This window comes from Macaca fascicularis, chromosome 15, assembly GCF_037993035.2.
Source record: "Macaca fascicularis isolate 582-1 chromosome 15, T2T-MFA8v1.1".
Classification (NCBI taxonomy): domain Eukaryota; kingdom Metazoa; phylum Chordata; class Mammalia; order Primates; family Cercopithecidae; genus Macaca; species Macaca fascicularis.
Window position 1 is genome coordinate 52,652,353 of NC_088389.1, and position 15,430 is coordinate 52,667,782.

At 41.9% G+C, this 15,430-nt stretch overlaps 1 protein-coding gene and 1 long non-coding RNA gene across 14 annotated transcripts in view; one reads left to right on the plus strand and one right to left on the minus strand.

Moving 5' to 3' along the window:
- Positions 1-3,171: 3,171 nt before the first annotated feature.
- On the plus strand, positions 3,172-4,647 carry LOC123569165 (uncharacterized). 2 transcript variants are annotated; one of them, XR_006692747.2, is made up of 2 exons: positions 3,172-3,327; positions 4,495-4,647. It is a non-coding gene; the product is annotated as an uncharacterized lncRNA (long non-coding RNA). The 2 variants fall into 2 exon arrangements; XR_012424493.1 differs by having other exon boundaries at positions 4,507-4,647.
- Positions 4,648-4,703: 56 nt separating this feature from the next.
- The window catches only part of SLC44A1 (solute carrier family 44 member 1), a 198,229-nt gene continuing 187,502 nt past the window's right edge, over positions 4,704-15,430 (minus strand). For all 12 annotated transcript variants that reach the window (XR_012424492.1, XR_012424490.1, XR_012424491.1 and 9 more), the window contains one exon: positions 4,704-6,262. Coding sequence is in view for 8 of the 12 variants with exons in the window: in XM_074016950.1 (XP_073873051.1) it covers positions 6,248-6,262 (15 nt within the window). In the remaining 4 variants the exon portion in view is untranslated. The remainder of the gene's footprint in view (positions 6,263-15,430) is intronic.

The following is a 15,430-nucleotide window of genomic DNA, read 5'->3' on the forward strand; positions in this document are numbered from 1 at the left end:
CCTCGCATATTCTGAAATTCCTCCATCTCTTAGGAGAGAAATTTCCTTCCTTTCAGTGTTGCCAGCAGTCTTCCCCTTTGGGAGTCACTATAGGGCCATCGGCATGGAGTCAGCAGTCTGAATTTAAATCCAGATGTTGCTGCTTACCAGCAGCGTAGCCTTCGGTGAGTCACTTCACCTCGCTAAACCTCAATTTCCTCGTCTGTAACATAGCGATCAGAATAGTAGTAATTCCCTTTTAGGGTTGCTGTGAGGATTAAAGGGGATTATGTAGGTCAAATGCTGGCTAGTATTATTTAACAAGTGGTAGCTGTTACTAATAATTACCCTCTTACTCATCATGTCCTCCTGTTTTACCCTTGCACAGCTCTTTTTCCTTCTGGATCTTTGGGGCCTTAAAAGACCTATTCTCACCACAACTCCCCTTTTCCCTGTTATACCTGTTTTTTTCTGGAGCAAAATCACTAGTCAAATGCTGCCATTTGTTGAAGTCCGAAATCTTTGCCCGTTGCTCCCTGCTACTATATCTGGCCTGAGTCTTAGCATTTGCCACCCAGCCTGGGAAGACTCCAAGGCCTCTCTAAGCCTCAGCTTCTTTAGCTGTGAAATAGGGATCATAAAAGTAGCACCTACAAGGGTTGTTGAATGGTAAATGATATAATTCATATTAAATTTTGAGCACAGTGTCTGGCATGTAGTGAACATTCGAAAAATATTAGCTATTATTATCTCTTATCAACTGTAGAAACGTAATTAATTCTGATTTTTTTTTTTTTTTTAAACAGAGACATGGTCTTGCTGTGTTGGTCAGGGTGGTCTTGAACTCCTGGCCTCAAGCAGTCCTCCCACCTTGGCCTCCCAAAGTGTTGGGATTATAGGCATGAGCCACCATGCCTGACCTTGTTTTTCTGGCCCTCTTCTGGGTAAAAACCAAACTCACCCAAAATCCCTGCAACCCCTCGGAAGTCAGAGCAAAAATTTCTGATCCTAGGCACTCATTACAGACAGAGTCTCCCAGGAGGGTGATATGGTTTGGCTGTGTCCCCACCCAAATCTCATCTTGAACCACAGCTCCCACAATTCCCATGTGTTCTGGGAGGGACCTGGTGAGAGGTAATTGAATCATGGGGGCAGGTCTTTTCTGTGTTGTTCTCATGGTAGTGAGTAAGCCTCACGAGATCTGATGGTTTCATGAAAGTGAGTTTCCCTGCACAAGCCCGCTTTCACCTGCTGCCAACGTAGGATGTGCCTTTCGCCTTCCGCCATGATTGTGAGGCCTCTGCAGCCACATGGAACTGTGAGCCCATTAAACCTCTTTTTCTTTATAAATTACCCAGTCTCGAGTATGTCTTTATCAATAGCATGAGAACAGACTAATACGGATGGAAAGAATGGTTCTCCCCTGATGCGGGCTGGCACTCTCTACTTGAAGAGCTCTAAGCCAAGTGGGAAGCAGTCAGTGGACACATACATGACTAGTGAAACCATGTGAGAAGAGACACAACTAAAGCACCTGTGAGTATATGGCCTGAAAGGAAAAACTCAGAGTGGATATGATCATTGAATTCAAATTTCTGTAGGGCTATTGTATGGAAGAGGAAGCTAACTTGTTCTCTAGCATCCCATAGGTATAATTAGACCCAATTGGTGGAAGCTACAGGAAGACAGATTTCCATTCAACAAAATGTCCAACTTTCTAACAGAGCCATACAGAGCTGGAATAGACTGGTAGTGAGATCCCCATTGGTACAGGTATACAAGCAGGGGCTGGACATTTGCTTAGCAGAGCATTCATAGGGGGATTCAGGCACTGGAAGGGTATCCGGTAGAAATAACTTTTTTTTTTTTTCTTTGAGACAAGGTCTGGCTCTGTCACCCAGGCTGGAGTGCAATGGTGCAATCTTGGCTCACTGCAACCTCCGCCTCCCAGGCTCAAGCCATCCTCCCACCCCAGCCTGCTGAGTAGCTGGGACCACAGGCACATGCCACCATGGCCAGCTAATTTTTTTTTTTTTTTAATGTTTTGTAGAGATGGGTTTTCGCCATGTTGTCCAGGCTGGTCTTAAACTCCTGAGTTCAAGCAGTCTGCCCACCTTGGCCTCCCAAACTGCTGGGGTTACAGGTGTGAGCCACCGTGCCCAGCAGAGATAATTTTTAACATCTTCCTGAACTGTGAGGTTACATCATTCTCTAAACTGCAAGGCAAAACCATTCATTCCCTTTCTGACTCAGTTTTGTAATTGTACTCACATTTAGAAGGCTCTCTGAATCTCCTCTCCCCACCCTCACTCCCATGTGGTCCGTTGCAAGAAGCCCCACTCCTTCCTGGGAGAAGGCCTGGGAGGAATAGTTAATTAAACCCTAGCCATTATGATGTGATTGTGTCACAATACCTTCTCCATGTGTAATGGCCTACTTTATGCTGGCACTAGGGACACTGAGATGATTAAGGACTAGAAGGCACAAGTGCTTTCAATCTACTCTGCCATGGCCCTGGTCATGCCTCTGAACTCGTCATATTCAGAGAATGATCAAGGACAAAGCAAATTTATCTGCCTACCAATCTCCTCTTTGTAAAGCATGGTGGCCCCCAGCCAGATTTCTCCAACACAGAGGAATAGACTCAATGTTCCTGGGAAGAACACTGCTCAGCAGCCCCTATCCCTCTGCATATACTCTGAAAATGTTAAGGGCCACGTTGAGACTAGGGAGATAAAGAGCCATCGCAAATTCACTGCACTTCTATTTCACTGGCTAAGCACCCAGACTCTGGTGCCAGACTGTCTGAATTCAAATCCCAAGTCTTGCCAGCTGTGTCTTTGGGCAATTTCTTATCCCTTCTGTACCTCAATTTTCTCATTTCTAAAATAAGAGTATTAACAATATCCACTTGATAGGTTTGTTATGAAGATAAATGACTTAATGTATATAAGATGCTTAGAATAATGGCAGACATATAGAAAATACATAATATATGTGAGCTATCTCTTATCATTTTCTAAAACAAACTGTTCTTCTAAGCACAGCACCAGGAAATAATAGTGTCTGTGAGCCCTTTGGTACTGCAGTGCCATTGCTGCTAGTGAAGATGGTACTGTGTCAGCACTTCTGGGGAAAATAAGCCTCTTGAAATCCATCCTTCATTATGAAGGTCAATCTCTACTTTTCCATGACAAAAGAGTTTAAGGGAGAAAGGTGATAGGACTTATGCTAGAAGGGAAGGACTTAAGACAAGGAGACAGAAAGGGAAGATTGGAGCCTTTCCAAGCCAAAGAAACAGCCTGAGCAAAAATGGACAACAATGGAAGAACAAACCCAAAAATGGAGGTAGGGGATGAAATGAGTGGAAAGTGCAACCTTCAGTACCCAAATATTGGGGAAGCATTAGGAGGACTTTAGAATATATAGGAGATGAAATGTTCTACAGCCATGAAAATTATCTTTAAGAAAAATACATAGCAGTGAGAGAGTTTATAATATTACAAAATTTTTTAAATAACTAGAATAATTTTTCTTTTTCTTTCTTTCTTTTTTTTTTTTTTTTAATGAGACAGAGTCTCGCTCTGTCACCCAGGCTGGCGTGCAATGGCACAATCTCAGCTCACTGCAACTGCCGCCTTCCGGGTTCACACCATTCTCCTGCCTCAGCCTCCCGAGTAGCTGGGATTATAGGTGCCTGCCACCATGCCTGGCTATTTTTTTTTTTTTTTTTTTTGTATTTTTAGTAGAGACAGCGTTTCACCATGTTGGTTAGGCTGGTCTCGAATTGCTGACCTCGTGATTTGCCCACCTTGCCCTCCCAAAGTGCTGGGATTACAGGCATGAGTCACCGCACCCGGCCGAAAAATAGCTAGAGTAATTTTTCTAAATACAATCGGATAATACCTACTATAGAAAAGTAACCAATGCATTTGTAAGTTTTTATTTTGTTTATACCTTTTAGCTCAGGTGAAGTGACATCATATATGAAGCTCAGCCTGGCTTCCTGTGATCAAATACAACACTGTTTTTGTGTGTGTGTGTGTTGTTTTTGTTTTTGTTTTGAGCTGGAGTCTTTCTCTGTCCCCTGGGGTTGGGGTGCAATGGTGCAATCTTGGCTCACTACAACCTCTGCCTCCCAGATTCAAGTGATTCTCCCGCCTCAGCCTCCTGAGTAGCTAGGAATACAGGCGCCCACCACCACACCCAGCTGATTTTTGTATTTTTAGTAGAGATGGGGTTTCACCATATTGGCCAGGATGGTCTTGAACTCCTGACCTCAAGTGATCTGCCTGCCTCAGCCTCCCAAAGTGCTGGGATTACAGGCGTGAGCCACCACACCTGGCAACAACATTGTTTCGGTTCAAATGGTTGGGTCTCCACAAAATCCATTTGTTGAAATCTTAACCCCCAAGGTGATAGTAATAGGAAGTGGGGCCTTTGGGAAGTGACTAGGTCAGAGGCAGAGCCCTCATGAATGGCATGAATGAAAGAGTCCTGAGAGAAACCCCTCAGTCCTTCCACTAGGTGGGGATGCATGAAGTGAGAAGGTACCAGCTGTGAACCAGGAGGCAGCCCTTCACAAGATACTGAATCTGCCAGCACCTTGATCTTGAACTTCCCAGCCTCCAGACCTGTGAGAAATAAATTTCTGTTGTTTGTATGTAAGCCACCCAGTCTGTGGTATTTTGTTACAGCCACCAGAAAGGACTAAAACAAACACCTGTAAGTAGTATATGTTTATTTTTCTGCTACATAAAAGTGAATCAAAGACAAGCAAATTGGCTTTGATATATAAACTCAAATTTGGCATGATTTCCTCATGATGAAAAAAAAGGAAAAGGGAAAAAGTGGGTGGAGAGAGAGATTAATAGGGGTCAAACTGTAATGGTCTCTGAATTCCAGGCCAAGGTGTTGGATTCTGAGCATGTTGTGTGGGGGAAGCCACTTGCATGTTTATGAGCAATGAGTTATTTTAGGACAGTTGATTTGGCAGGAGAAATAGGAAGGACGTGAGTGGGAGGGGTCTGGGGTGAGGAGTTGATGGCGGATCCAGAGGCCCAGACCTCTCCTATTCCCTGCCTCTTCCCCTTCCTGGTTAGATCCCTACAGTCCCCCTTTCCCCCCACTCCATCACCACCACCACCACCACCATTAGAATACAGTAATTACCTTAGCATTATAAATCTTTAAGTACTTTTTCAGGCAAATGGAAAAAATAATACATTGGCCCAAATGAAGATGGTTGACTTTCTTCCAAAGTCATCTAAAACAGAGGTTGGCACACTTTTTCTGAAAGGGCCAAATAGTCAACATTTTAAGCTTTGGGGGCCATACGGAATCTGTCACAACTTTGCAACTCAATCACTGTAGAGCAGAAGCAGCCATAGAAATGAAGGATTGGGTGTGGCTGTGTTCCCAATAAAACTTTATTTACAAAAATAGCTGGAGGCCATATTTTATCAACTCCTGATCTCAGATAATATTGTGTTATTTTTTAGAAGATAATTCTGTGATTCTTTTGTGCCTCTAAAGACTCCCTGGTCCTCCATCTCAGACATTTCTCATATACATACACTGCCATCATGAGAGGAAGTCTACCATTGATAAGGTGTTGGGGTAATTATCTTTGGAGCAATAATAAGCAAAACAATGTTAGTGTGGAGAGCTTTGGAGTTAGAACTAGATTTGAATCCTGACTCTGGCAAGTGTGTGATCTTACACATAGCACACAAACTCTCTGAGTCTCCGTTTCTTCGTGGGCAAAGTGGAGATAATAGGTGCAACCTTACAGGGCTATTGTGAGGATTAAACATATATAAAGCACCCAGCCTAATGCTTGGCATGGAACAGGCACTCAATAAATAGCAGTTATTAACCCACATTGGCTCTATAAATAGCAGAGTCAAAGTCGACAGACCCAGCCTGAACAATAATTTCGCTGTGGATCTAGCCTTCAGGACAGTATTGGCACTAGAGTGAGAAAAGGGAATCATTTAAACATACCGAGGCTAGAAGAGAAAGCAACATTAAATGTGAAGACAGTGCTGCAAGACAGATTTCTATCAAATGCTTTTGATTATTTATTAGACAGCCACACTGTACCAAATCCACTTGGCTGTTGGTGGTTCGAGAACCTTGTTACATGCTTTCATTGAAGTAATAAGATCCTGCTCTTCATAATCGCAGACTCTCAACAGCTGGTGAGTGGGAGAATCTCATGTAAACAACCTCCTCTGAGTTCATTCTTCCGGGCTCATGAGACCAGTCACCTTTTCTTCAGCTGAAAGATCAACACATCAAGAAAATGAATGCTTCTGTCCTAGGGGAACATGACACAATGAGAAGTAATCAATAACTAGAAATAGCATGGGATCGTCTTTAAAGAAAACATTATGAAATGTAAGAAGGCTACACACACACACAGATTAACACATTTAAAAAGATATCTGAGAGATCCCCTTATCAACTGTGTATTCATACACAAGTTATTTAAATTCTCTGCCTACATTTCCCAATGTATAAAATAAAGATAATTACGGTTTCCTTAAGGTTGTTGTAAGGATTAAATGCATTGGTAAATGCAATGAACTTAGAACACTGTCTGACACATACCGAGGAAGGCTGGATTAGTGTTTGCCATTGTTGGCATTAGTATTATTCTTTGACAAAGAGGATTTTAGAATAGTTGAACTGAATCAGACACACCTATGATGAGTCAAATTCAAAGCTAATCTGCAAAATTTGATTCTATGGTACTCTCAAAGACCAAAACCTGAAATGCAAATGAAACTTTGAATTTTTCACTCCTGTAATTCAGTCAGCAGTGGGTCAGGTCAGACCAGGATAATGGATATTCTCATAGTTTAGTTCAATTCAAGAAATAGTGACTAAGTAAATTAACTGAAGATAAGAATTATAATGTGGTTCTTTAAATGGATATTCTTATTCCTAGGAAATACACACTGAAGTATTTAGGACTAAAAGGCAATGACGTGTGCACATTATTCTCAAATGATCCAAAAGTATTAGGTATATACTATGTACCTAATAGATATGTGTGTGTGTGTGTGTGTGTATGTGTATATATATATATAGAGAGAGAGAGAGAGAGAAAGAGTATGGATCTAATATTCTTTGTATTTATCTATATCAATCTAGATACTTATCCAGGCAACTATCTATCTAGATCTCAATAGCTAGATATATCTAGATATCTATCTATACATAGAGATAGATATATCTATAGATAGATATCGAGATCTAGATAGATATAGAGAGAGAATGGATGAGCATATAGGATAAAATACATGTTTAACAAAGGTATAACAACATGTAGCATGGTGTTCTATGTACCATTCTTATTCTTGCAGCTTTTCTCTAAGTTTAAAATCATTTCCAAATAAAAAAGCCCCATTAGGATGGGTTAAAAATTAAAAATAAGGGTAGGCTCAGTTTGGTTATCAAACAAGCCCAGAGCCACTGCAGCATAAGCAGAAGTAACAAGATACAGTCCTAACCACAAGATGCCAGGAGAGCTTGGACTTGCAAGAAGGGGATATGAAATAGTTCTATGATTCAGATATGTAATGAAGTCAGGTGAAGATCTGCTACATCTGTCTCCACAAGAGGCTCTGCTTGTCTCCAGGTGCTTAAAACAGGTCACATGAAGCACTAAGAATAACATTGTTTGACACCCTTACCAAAAGTTTCATTTTAGGGCTTTAGTCTTGAGATTTTAGTACATGCCAGTTATTGCTGATCCCCCGCCTCAGATTTTTCCCAACTTCAATCCATTTGGCAGGCTGCCGATAGAATAAATCCCTAAATTGTTGCTTTCACCACATTAGTTCCTTACTCAAGAAATTAGCAATGGCTTCCTATTTTCCACAACACCTCATCTAAACTTAGCTGTCTTATCAGTTTCATTTTATTTATTTATTTATTTTATTTATTTGAGACAAGGTCTTGCTCTGTCACCCAGACTGGAGTGCAGTGGCATAATCATAGCTCACTGTAACCTCAAACTCCTGGGCCCAATCAATCCTCCCACTTCAACCTCCTTGGTAGCTGGGACTATAGGAGCTCCATGCCACATGCTATTCCATTTTATGATTTTACATACTTTGACTTGCAGTTTCAACTTTCATGATTTTTTCCCCTTTACTGAAAATAACAGGACCTATGATTAGACTGACATCTGACTGATTGTTGCTTGGTTATAGTCATGTGGCGTAGTCACCAGGCTTATGCCAAAGTTGTGATTTGTCTGATGTTACGATAAAAGTTCTTTCCTCCTACTTTCCTATTTAAATAAACTTTTTTTTTTTTTTTTTTTTTGAGACAGAGTCTTGCTTTGTCACCCAGGCTGGAGTGCAGTGGCACAATCTCAGCTCACTGCAGCCTCTGCCCCCCTGGGTTCCAGCAATTCTCCTGCCTCAGCCTCCTGGGTAGCTGGGATTACAGGTGCCCACCACCACACCCGGCCAATTTTTGTATTTTTAGTAAAGACGGGGTTTTGCCTTATTGGCCAGGCTGGTCACGAATTCCTGACCTCAGGTGATCCACCGGCCTTGGCCTCCCAAAGTGTTGAGATGACAGGTGTGAGCCAACACACCCAGCCAAATAAACTTTTTAATTTTAGAATAGTTTTAGGTTTACAGAAAAGCTGCAAATATAATATAGAGCTCCCATCTACCTCAGGCCTAGTTTCCCCTATTGCTAACATCTTACATTACTATGATACATTTGTCACAACTAGTGAACCAACACTGGACATGGCTATTAGCTAAACTTCATACTGCAAAGTCCTCTGAACAGGCTACACGGTGGCCGAGTCATTGTGACCCCTGTGACCCACACATACAGGCCTCCTGGAGTCACAAAGCCTGGAGCAACAGGAGAACCACTAAAGAAGAAGAAACAGCTGGTTCCTGCCTTAACTGATTAACTGACCTTGCAGCATTCCACCATTGTGATATGTTCCTGCCCTACCCTAACTCATCAATCGACCTTGTGGTATCGTGCCTTGTGACCTCCCCCCACCTCATGACTATGCACCTTGTGACATTCTTCCCCTGCCCGAAAAAGCTGCCCCTAACTGTAACTTTCCACTACCTACCCCAAACCTATAAAACCAGTTCCACTCCCACCACCCTTCGCTGACTCCTTTCTTGGACTCAGCCAACTTGCACCCAGCCTTGTTGCAACAGCCTTGTTGCTCACACTCAGCCTGTTTGGGTAGTCTCTTCAATTAGGCACACACATAACACATACTTTATTCAGATTTCATTAATTTTCTCTGATGTCCTTCTCAGTTCCACAATCCTATCCAGGAGACTGTATTATATTCAGCTTTCCTCCTTTTTTTTTTTTTTTTTTTTTTTTGAGACGGAGTCTCATTCTGTCTCCCAGGCTAGAGTACAGTGGCACAATCTCGGCTCACTGCAAGCTCCGCCTCCCAGGTTCACGCCATTCTCCTGCCTCAGCCTCCCGAGTAGCTTGGACTACAGGCGCCTGACACCACGCCTGGCTAATTTGTTTGTATTTTTAGTACGGACGGGGTTTCACTGTGTTAGCCAGAATGGTCTCGATCTCCTTACCTCGTGATCCGCCTGCCTCGGCCTCCCAATTGTTTTGTTTTTTGAAACAGAGTCCTGCTTTGTCACCTAGGCTGCAGTGCAGTTGCACCGTAACAGCTCATTGCAGCCTCAACCTCCCGGGCTCAATCGATCCTCCCACCTCATCCTTCTGATTAGCTGGGGCTACAGGCCCATGCCACTACACCTGGTTACTTTTTTGTATTTTTTGTAGAGATGGGATTTCACCATGTTTCCCAGGCTGGTCTTAAACTCCTGGGCTCAAGCAATCCACCTGCCTCGGCATCCCAAAGTGCTAGGCATGAGCCATTGTGCCTGAATCTCTTCCTATTTTTAAAATATTATTTAAAAAGGTAAATGCAACCCTTAACACTAAAGTATACAGTCTAATAAATGTGATTTCATTACACTTGGATCTGTATCTTTCCTACTACCCTTGAACATGAAAACTCACAGCATAATCTAGCTCATACCAGTGAGTGACTAGAAGATTCAATTCAAAGCTTCCTGAAACTTCTCTTTGTGTCAGATCCCTTGGGAGCCCAGAACACCCTTCTTCAACTTCAGGTCCAAGACTACATCTAATTAACTGGTCCAAACAAGTTTTCCTTCTCTATATGTATGATATAAAGGAATTATTATATGGATATTGAATCCCCTGGAATGAATCTCTACTTTTATCTTTTCCATCTTATTTTTCCCCTACTTTTAAGAGACTTCCTCAAATTCATCTTTCAACCCTTCTAAGAGTTTTACACTTTTTTCTATTTTAAATATTTTTGTTCTCTGAATGTTCCTCTTTTAAATAGCAAACTATTTTATTTCTTTCTTTTTTTTTTTTTTTTTTTTTTGAGACGGAGTCTCGCTCTGTTGCCCAGGCTGGAGTGCAGTGGTGCAGTCTCGGCTCACTGCAATCTCTGTCTCCAGGGGTTCAAATGACTCTCCTCCCTCAGCTTCCCAAGTAGCTGGGATTACAGGCACGCATGACCATGCCCAGCTAATTTTTGTATTTATTTAACAGAGACGGGGTTTCACCAGATTGGCTAAACTGGTCTTGAACTCCTGAACTCAAATGATTCGTCCGCCTTGGCCTCCCAAAGTGCTGGGATTAGAGGCATGAGCCACCGCACAGCCTAAATAGCAAACTAGTTTTTTTATTACAATCCCTTCTATTTTCTGAGTTTAGTAATTTACAGTTTTCTTCTACCTTATAGTCTGTTTCCTCTAAGTTGCTTTGTTGTTGCCTTTCTCTTTGTTTTGATCTCTGTCTTTCATGGTAGAGACTTGCCCCAAGGGTCTGGTAATTCTTATTTAAGAAAGCAGCACTAAAACAAATTGGAAGTTTTTATTCCTGAGTAGATCTTGTCATTGAAATGCTTCACTGTATAACGACTTGATAGGACTTTCTAGCTAGAGAACCCCGTGTAAGCATCTTTAGGCATTTTCCTTTGGGCTGGTCAGATTCCCTGGAGAATAATTTTTCAGTTTCCTGCTTGGTGGGTGAAGGCCTGGTTGTCAGAATTCTAGGAGCTGGGTCGGCCGGGGGCGGAGGGGGAGGGAGTGTGAAGGAGGGGGTGGCGGATGGGGAGGGGGCGGCGGGTAGCAGGGACGGTGTCTTAATCCCCCTGACTTAATATGATACCTCTGTTTTGGATGCTCCTCCCTTAAGTTCTGTCTTAACCTCTTCAGAGAATACCTCTCTGTCTGCTGAGGATGAGAAAAGGCAGTTGCCTGACTGCACAGACTAGGGGATGGTGTTTGAAGATGTTAATCTTCATTTCATATGCTCTATCCTCTTGGCTATCCCCTTTTGTGGGGTACCGATTTAAATCTTTCATCCATTTGGGGTGCCTTTTTCTTATTGATTTGCAAAAGTTTTTGTTTGTTTGTTTGTTCGTTCGTTTGAGATGGAGTCTCGCTCCCATTGCACAGGCTGGAGTGCAGTGGTGTGGTCTCAGCTCACTGCAACCTCCACCTCCTGGGTTCAAGCACTTCTCTTTCCTCAGCCTCCCAAGTAGCTGGGATTATAGGTGGGCACTACCACACCCAGCTAATTTTTGTATTTTTGGTAGAGACAGGGTTTCGCCATGTTGGCTAGGCTGGTCTTGAACTCCTGACCTCAGGTGATCCACCCCTCCTCGGCCTCCCAAAGTGCTAGGATTATAGGAGTAAGCCACCGCGTCTGGCGATTTGTAAAACTTTTTATAAATTTTAGTTTGGAGTCCTTTACCAAATATGTGCTTTGCAAATATCCTTTTCCAGTCTGTGGCTTGCCTTTTCTCTTTTAATGGTGTCTTTTGATGAACTGAAGTTCTTAATTTTTACAGTGTCAAATGGAAGCCTCAAATGATTCTCCTGTCTTAGCCTCAATTTTAGCAACTTAAAAAGGAATAATGTAATTTAGAAGTCTGGCTATCTTTCTGAGCTTGCTGTAATACGCTGCAATAGAACTTGCGCTGAGCAGAAAACCATCTTCGTTCCAAGGTTCAGGGTTATGTTTCTTGTGCCAGCTGTCATCAAGATTAAACATTACCAGACACAAACTATACCTTGCTATTCTAGGATCACTGGCACCAGCAAACAGGAAGAAAGGGATCAGTCTTGGATTGTTATGGCAGACCATATGGCAACAAAGCTTTGGTCCCTAAAGGCAGAAGGATGAAGCTTCCAGGCCCAGGGAATAATTGTCTCTGCTTCCCTTCTTTACAACTTGCATGATAATCTAATATCACTTTGGATAAATTTAATGCAGTCCTGCAGATATCTCTCCACTCCTATCTTCAACAAAGCAAAACAGAAAGACTAAACATTCTGTTATACACAAACGATAAGGTTGTATTACCTTTAACAAGGAGTGGCTTGAAGAGACAGTTGGCCTGCTGGCTAATTATTGACAGAGAAGGACTATAAATCAACTTTTCAAAAATAAGAGCCACCATTCAACTGTTTTTGGCCTATAACAATGATAACTTCAGGCCGGGTGCAGTGGCTCACCCCTGTAATCCCAACATTTTGAGAGCCTGAGGTGGGCGGATCACTTGAGGTCAGGAGTTCGAGACCAGCCTGGCCAAAATGGTGAAACTCCATCTCTACTAAAAATAAGAAAAATTAGCCGGGAGTGGTGGCGCATGCCTGTAATCTCAGTTACTCGGGAAGCTGAGGCACAAGAATTGCTTGAACTCAGGAAGCAGAGGTTGCAGTGAGCCAAGATTGGGCCACTGCACTACAGCCTGGGTGACAGAGTGAGATCCTGTCTCAATAAATAAATAAATAAATAAATAAATAATGATACTTTCATATAATCAGCTTACTGTCTTTGGCAACTTTGCTCTAAGTAGTTTGTTGGAAGAATGCCAGAAAATAAAAGTCCTCAAATTAAAGCTGCTTTGTTGCACACAGGACAGAACAGGGACTCCATAAATATTTATCAGGTGAATTTGAGGGTGCTGAAATGGGTGTATGAGTTATAACTGCCTAAAAATTACTAGGCTTCAAATTATTTTAGTCAAGCTATATGGACAGGAATTTGGACCTTATTTGTCTTTTTGTCTCTATGGAGACTCTTGGAGCTGATCAGAGGTACAAACTATTTTCAGGTGCATGCCCCTCTTATGATCCTCATGTCTCAGAGGAGGCTGTCAATCTCTTACTCATGCCAGCTGACAGGTAAGCAGCGTGGGCCAGTCAGTGTTCGGCTATACTCCAGGCACTTGTTAGAGAATGAAATATACTCATCTCAAGCCAGTATTTATCAAGAGCTCAACTAAGACCTATAGACCAATGGAATAGAATTGCAAATCTAGAAATAAACCTACATATCTATAGTCAATTGTTTTGGACGTTGACAAGGTATCAAGACCATTCATTTGGAAAAAAAGAGTTGTTCAACAGTGATGGGACAACTGGATATCCACATGCAAAAGAAGAAAGTTGGACATCTACATATATGTCACACATATACACCTACATATACTCCATATATGACATATATATACTTAATTCAAAATAGATCAATGACCTACTTGTATGAGCTAAAACTACACAACTCTCAGAAGATAAACTTAAGGCTAAATATTTATGACCTTGGATTAAACAATGATTTCTGAGTCATGACAACAGAAGAACAGGCAACCAAGGAAAAGACAGATAATTTGACTTCATCAAAATTTAAAACTTTTCACTTCAAGGAATACTACAAGGAAGTAAAAAGATAACTCATGGGTAAGAGAACATACCTGTAAATCACATAACTGAGAAGGGTCTAGTATATACCTAGAATATATAAAGAACTCATACTCAACAACAAAAAGACAACCCAATTTTTTAAATGGGCAAAGGACTTGAATAGACATTTCTCCAAAGAACACATACAAATAGCCAATGAATATATGAAAAGGTGCTTAACATCATTAGTCATAAGGAAAATGCAAAACAAAACCATACTGAGATACAACTTCACACTCACTGGGTGTCTATAATCAAAAAGATGAAAACTTACACTTGTCGAGGATGTAGAAAGACTGGAACCCTCATACACTGCTGGTGGGAATGTAAAATGGGGCAGCTGCTGTGTAAATCAATTTGGTATTCCTCAAAAAGTTAAATACAGGATTACCATATGACCTTGGAATTCCACTTCTAGGTATATACCCAAAAGAACTGAAAACGTATGTCCACACAAAAACTTGTACACGAATGTTCATAGCAGCATTATTCAGAATAGCAAAAAGGTGCAAATCCAACCTAAGTATCCATCAACTGATGAATGAATGAACAAAATATAATAGATCACACATCAGAACATTATGCAGCCATAAAAAGGGATGAAATACTGGTATATGCTACAACATGATTGAAACTTGAAAACATGCTAAGTGAAAGAAGCTGACAAAAAATTTCTACATATTGTATAATTTCTTTAACATGAATCCCAAATAGGCAAATCCACAGCAAAATAAAGTAGAATAGTGGTTTCCAGGAGCTGGGTGAGGGGAATAGGCACTGACTGCTAAAAGGCATGGGTTTCTCTTTGGGGCAATGAAATGTCCTAGAGTCAGATGGTGGTCATGGTTCACGGCTTTGTGCATATGCCAAAAACCATGAAGTAAACAGTTTAAAATGGTCAGTTTTATGATATGTTAATATCTTCATTTTTTAAAAAAGAGAAAGAAAATAACGATGAAATAATTTAGTAATAGTTGATTGAGCTCCACATGATAAGAACTATAATTAGGCCAGGCATGGTGGCTCATGCCTGTAATTCAGGCACGGGGAAGCCAAGGGAAGAGGATTGCTTGAGCCACAGAGTTGGAGACATAGAGGGACCATGTCTCTACAAAAAATTTAAAAATTAGCCAGGCATTGGCAGCACATGCCTATAGTCCCAGCTACTCCGGGGGCTGAGGCAGGAGGATCACTTGAGCCTGGAAGGGTCAAAGTTGTGGTGAGCTGTAATCGTGCCGCTGCACTCCAGCCGGAGCAACAAAATGAGACCCTGTCTCTTTTTTTTTTTTTTTTTTTTTGAGACGGAGTCTCGATCTGTCGCCCAGGCCCGGAGTGCAGTGGCCGGATCTCAGCTCACTGCAAGCTCTGCCTCCTGGGTTTACGCCATTCTCCTGCCTCAGCCTCCCGCGTAGCTGGGACTACAGGCGCCCGCCACCTCGCCCGGCTAGTTTTTTGTATTTTTTAGTAGAGACGGGGTTTCACCGTGTTAGCCAGGATGGTCTCGATCTTCTGACCTCGTGATCCGCCCGTCTCGGCCTCCCAAAGTGCTGGGATTACAGGCTTGAGCCACCGCACCCGGCCTGAGACCCTGTCTCAAAACAAAATTATACTTGTAATTTTACACCCTG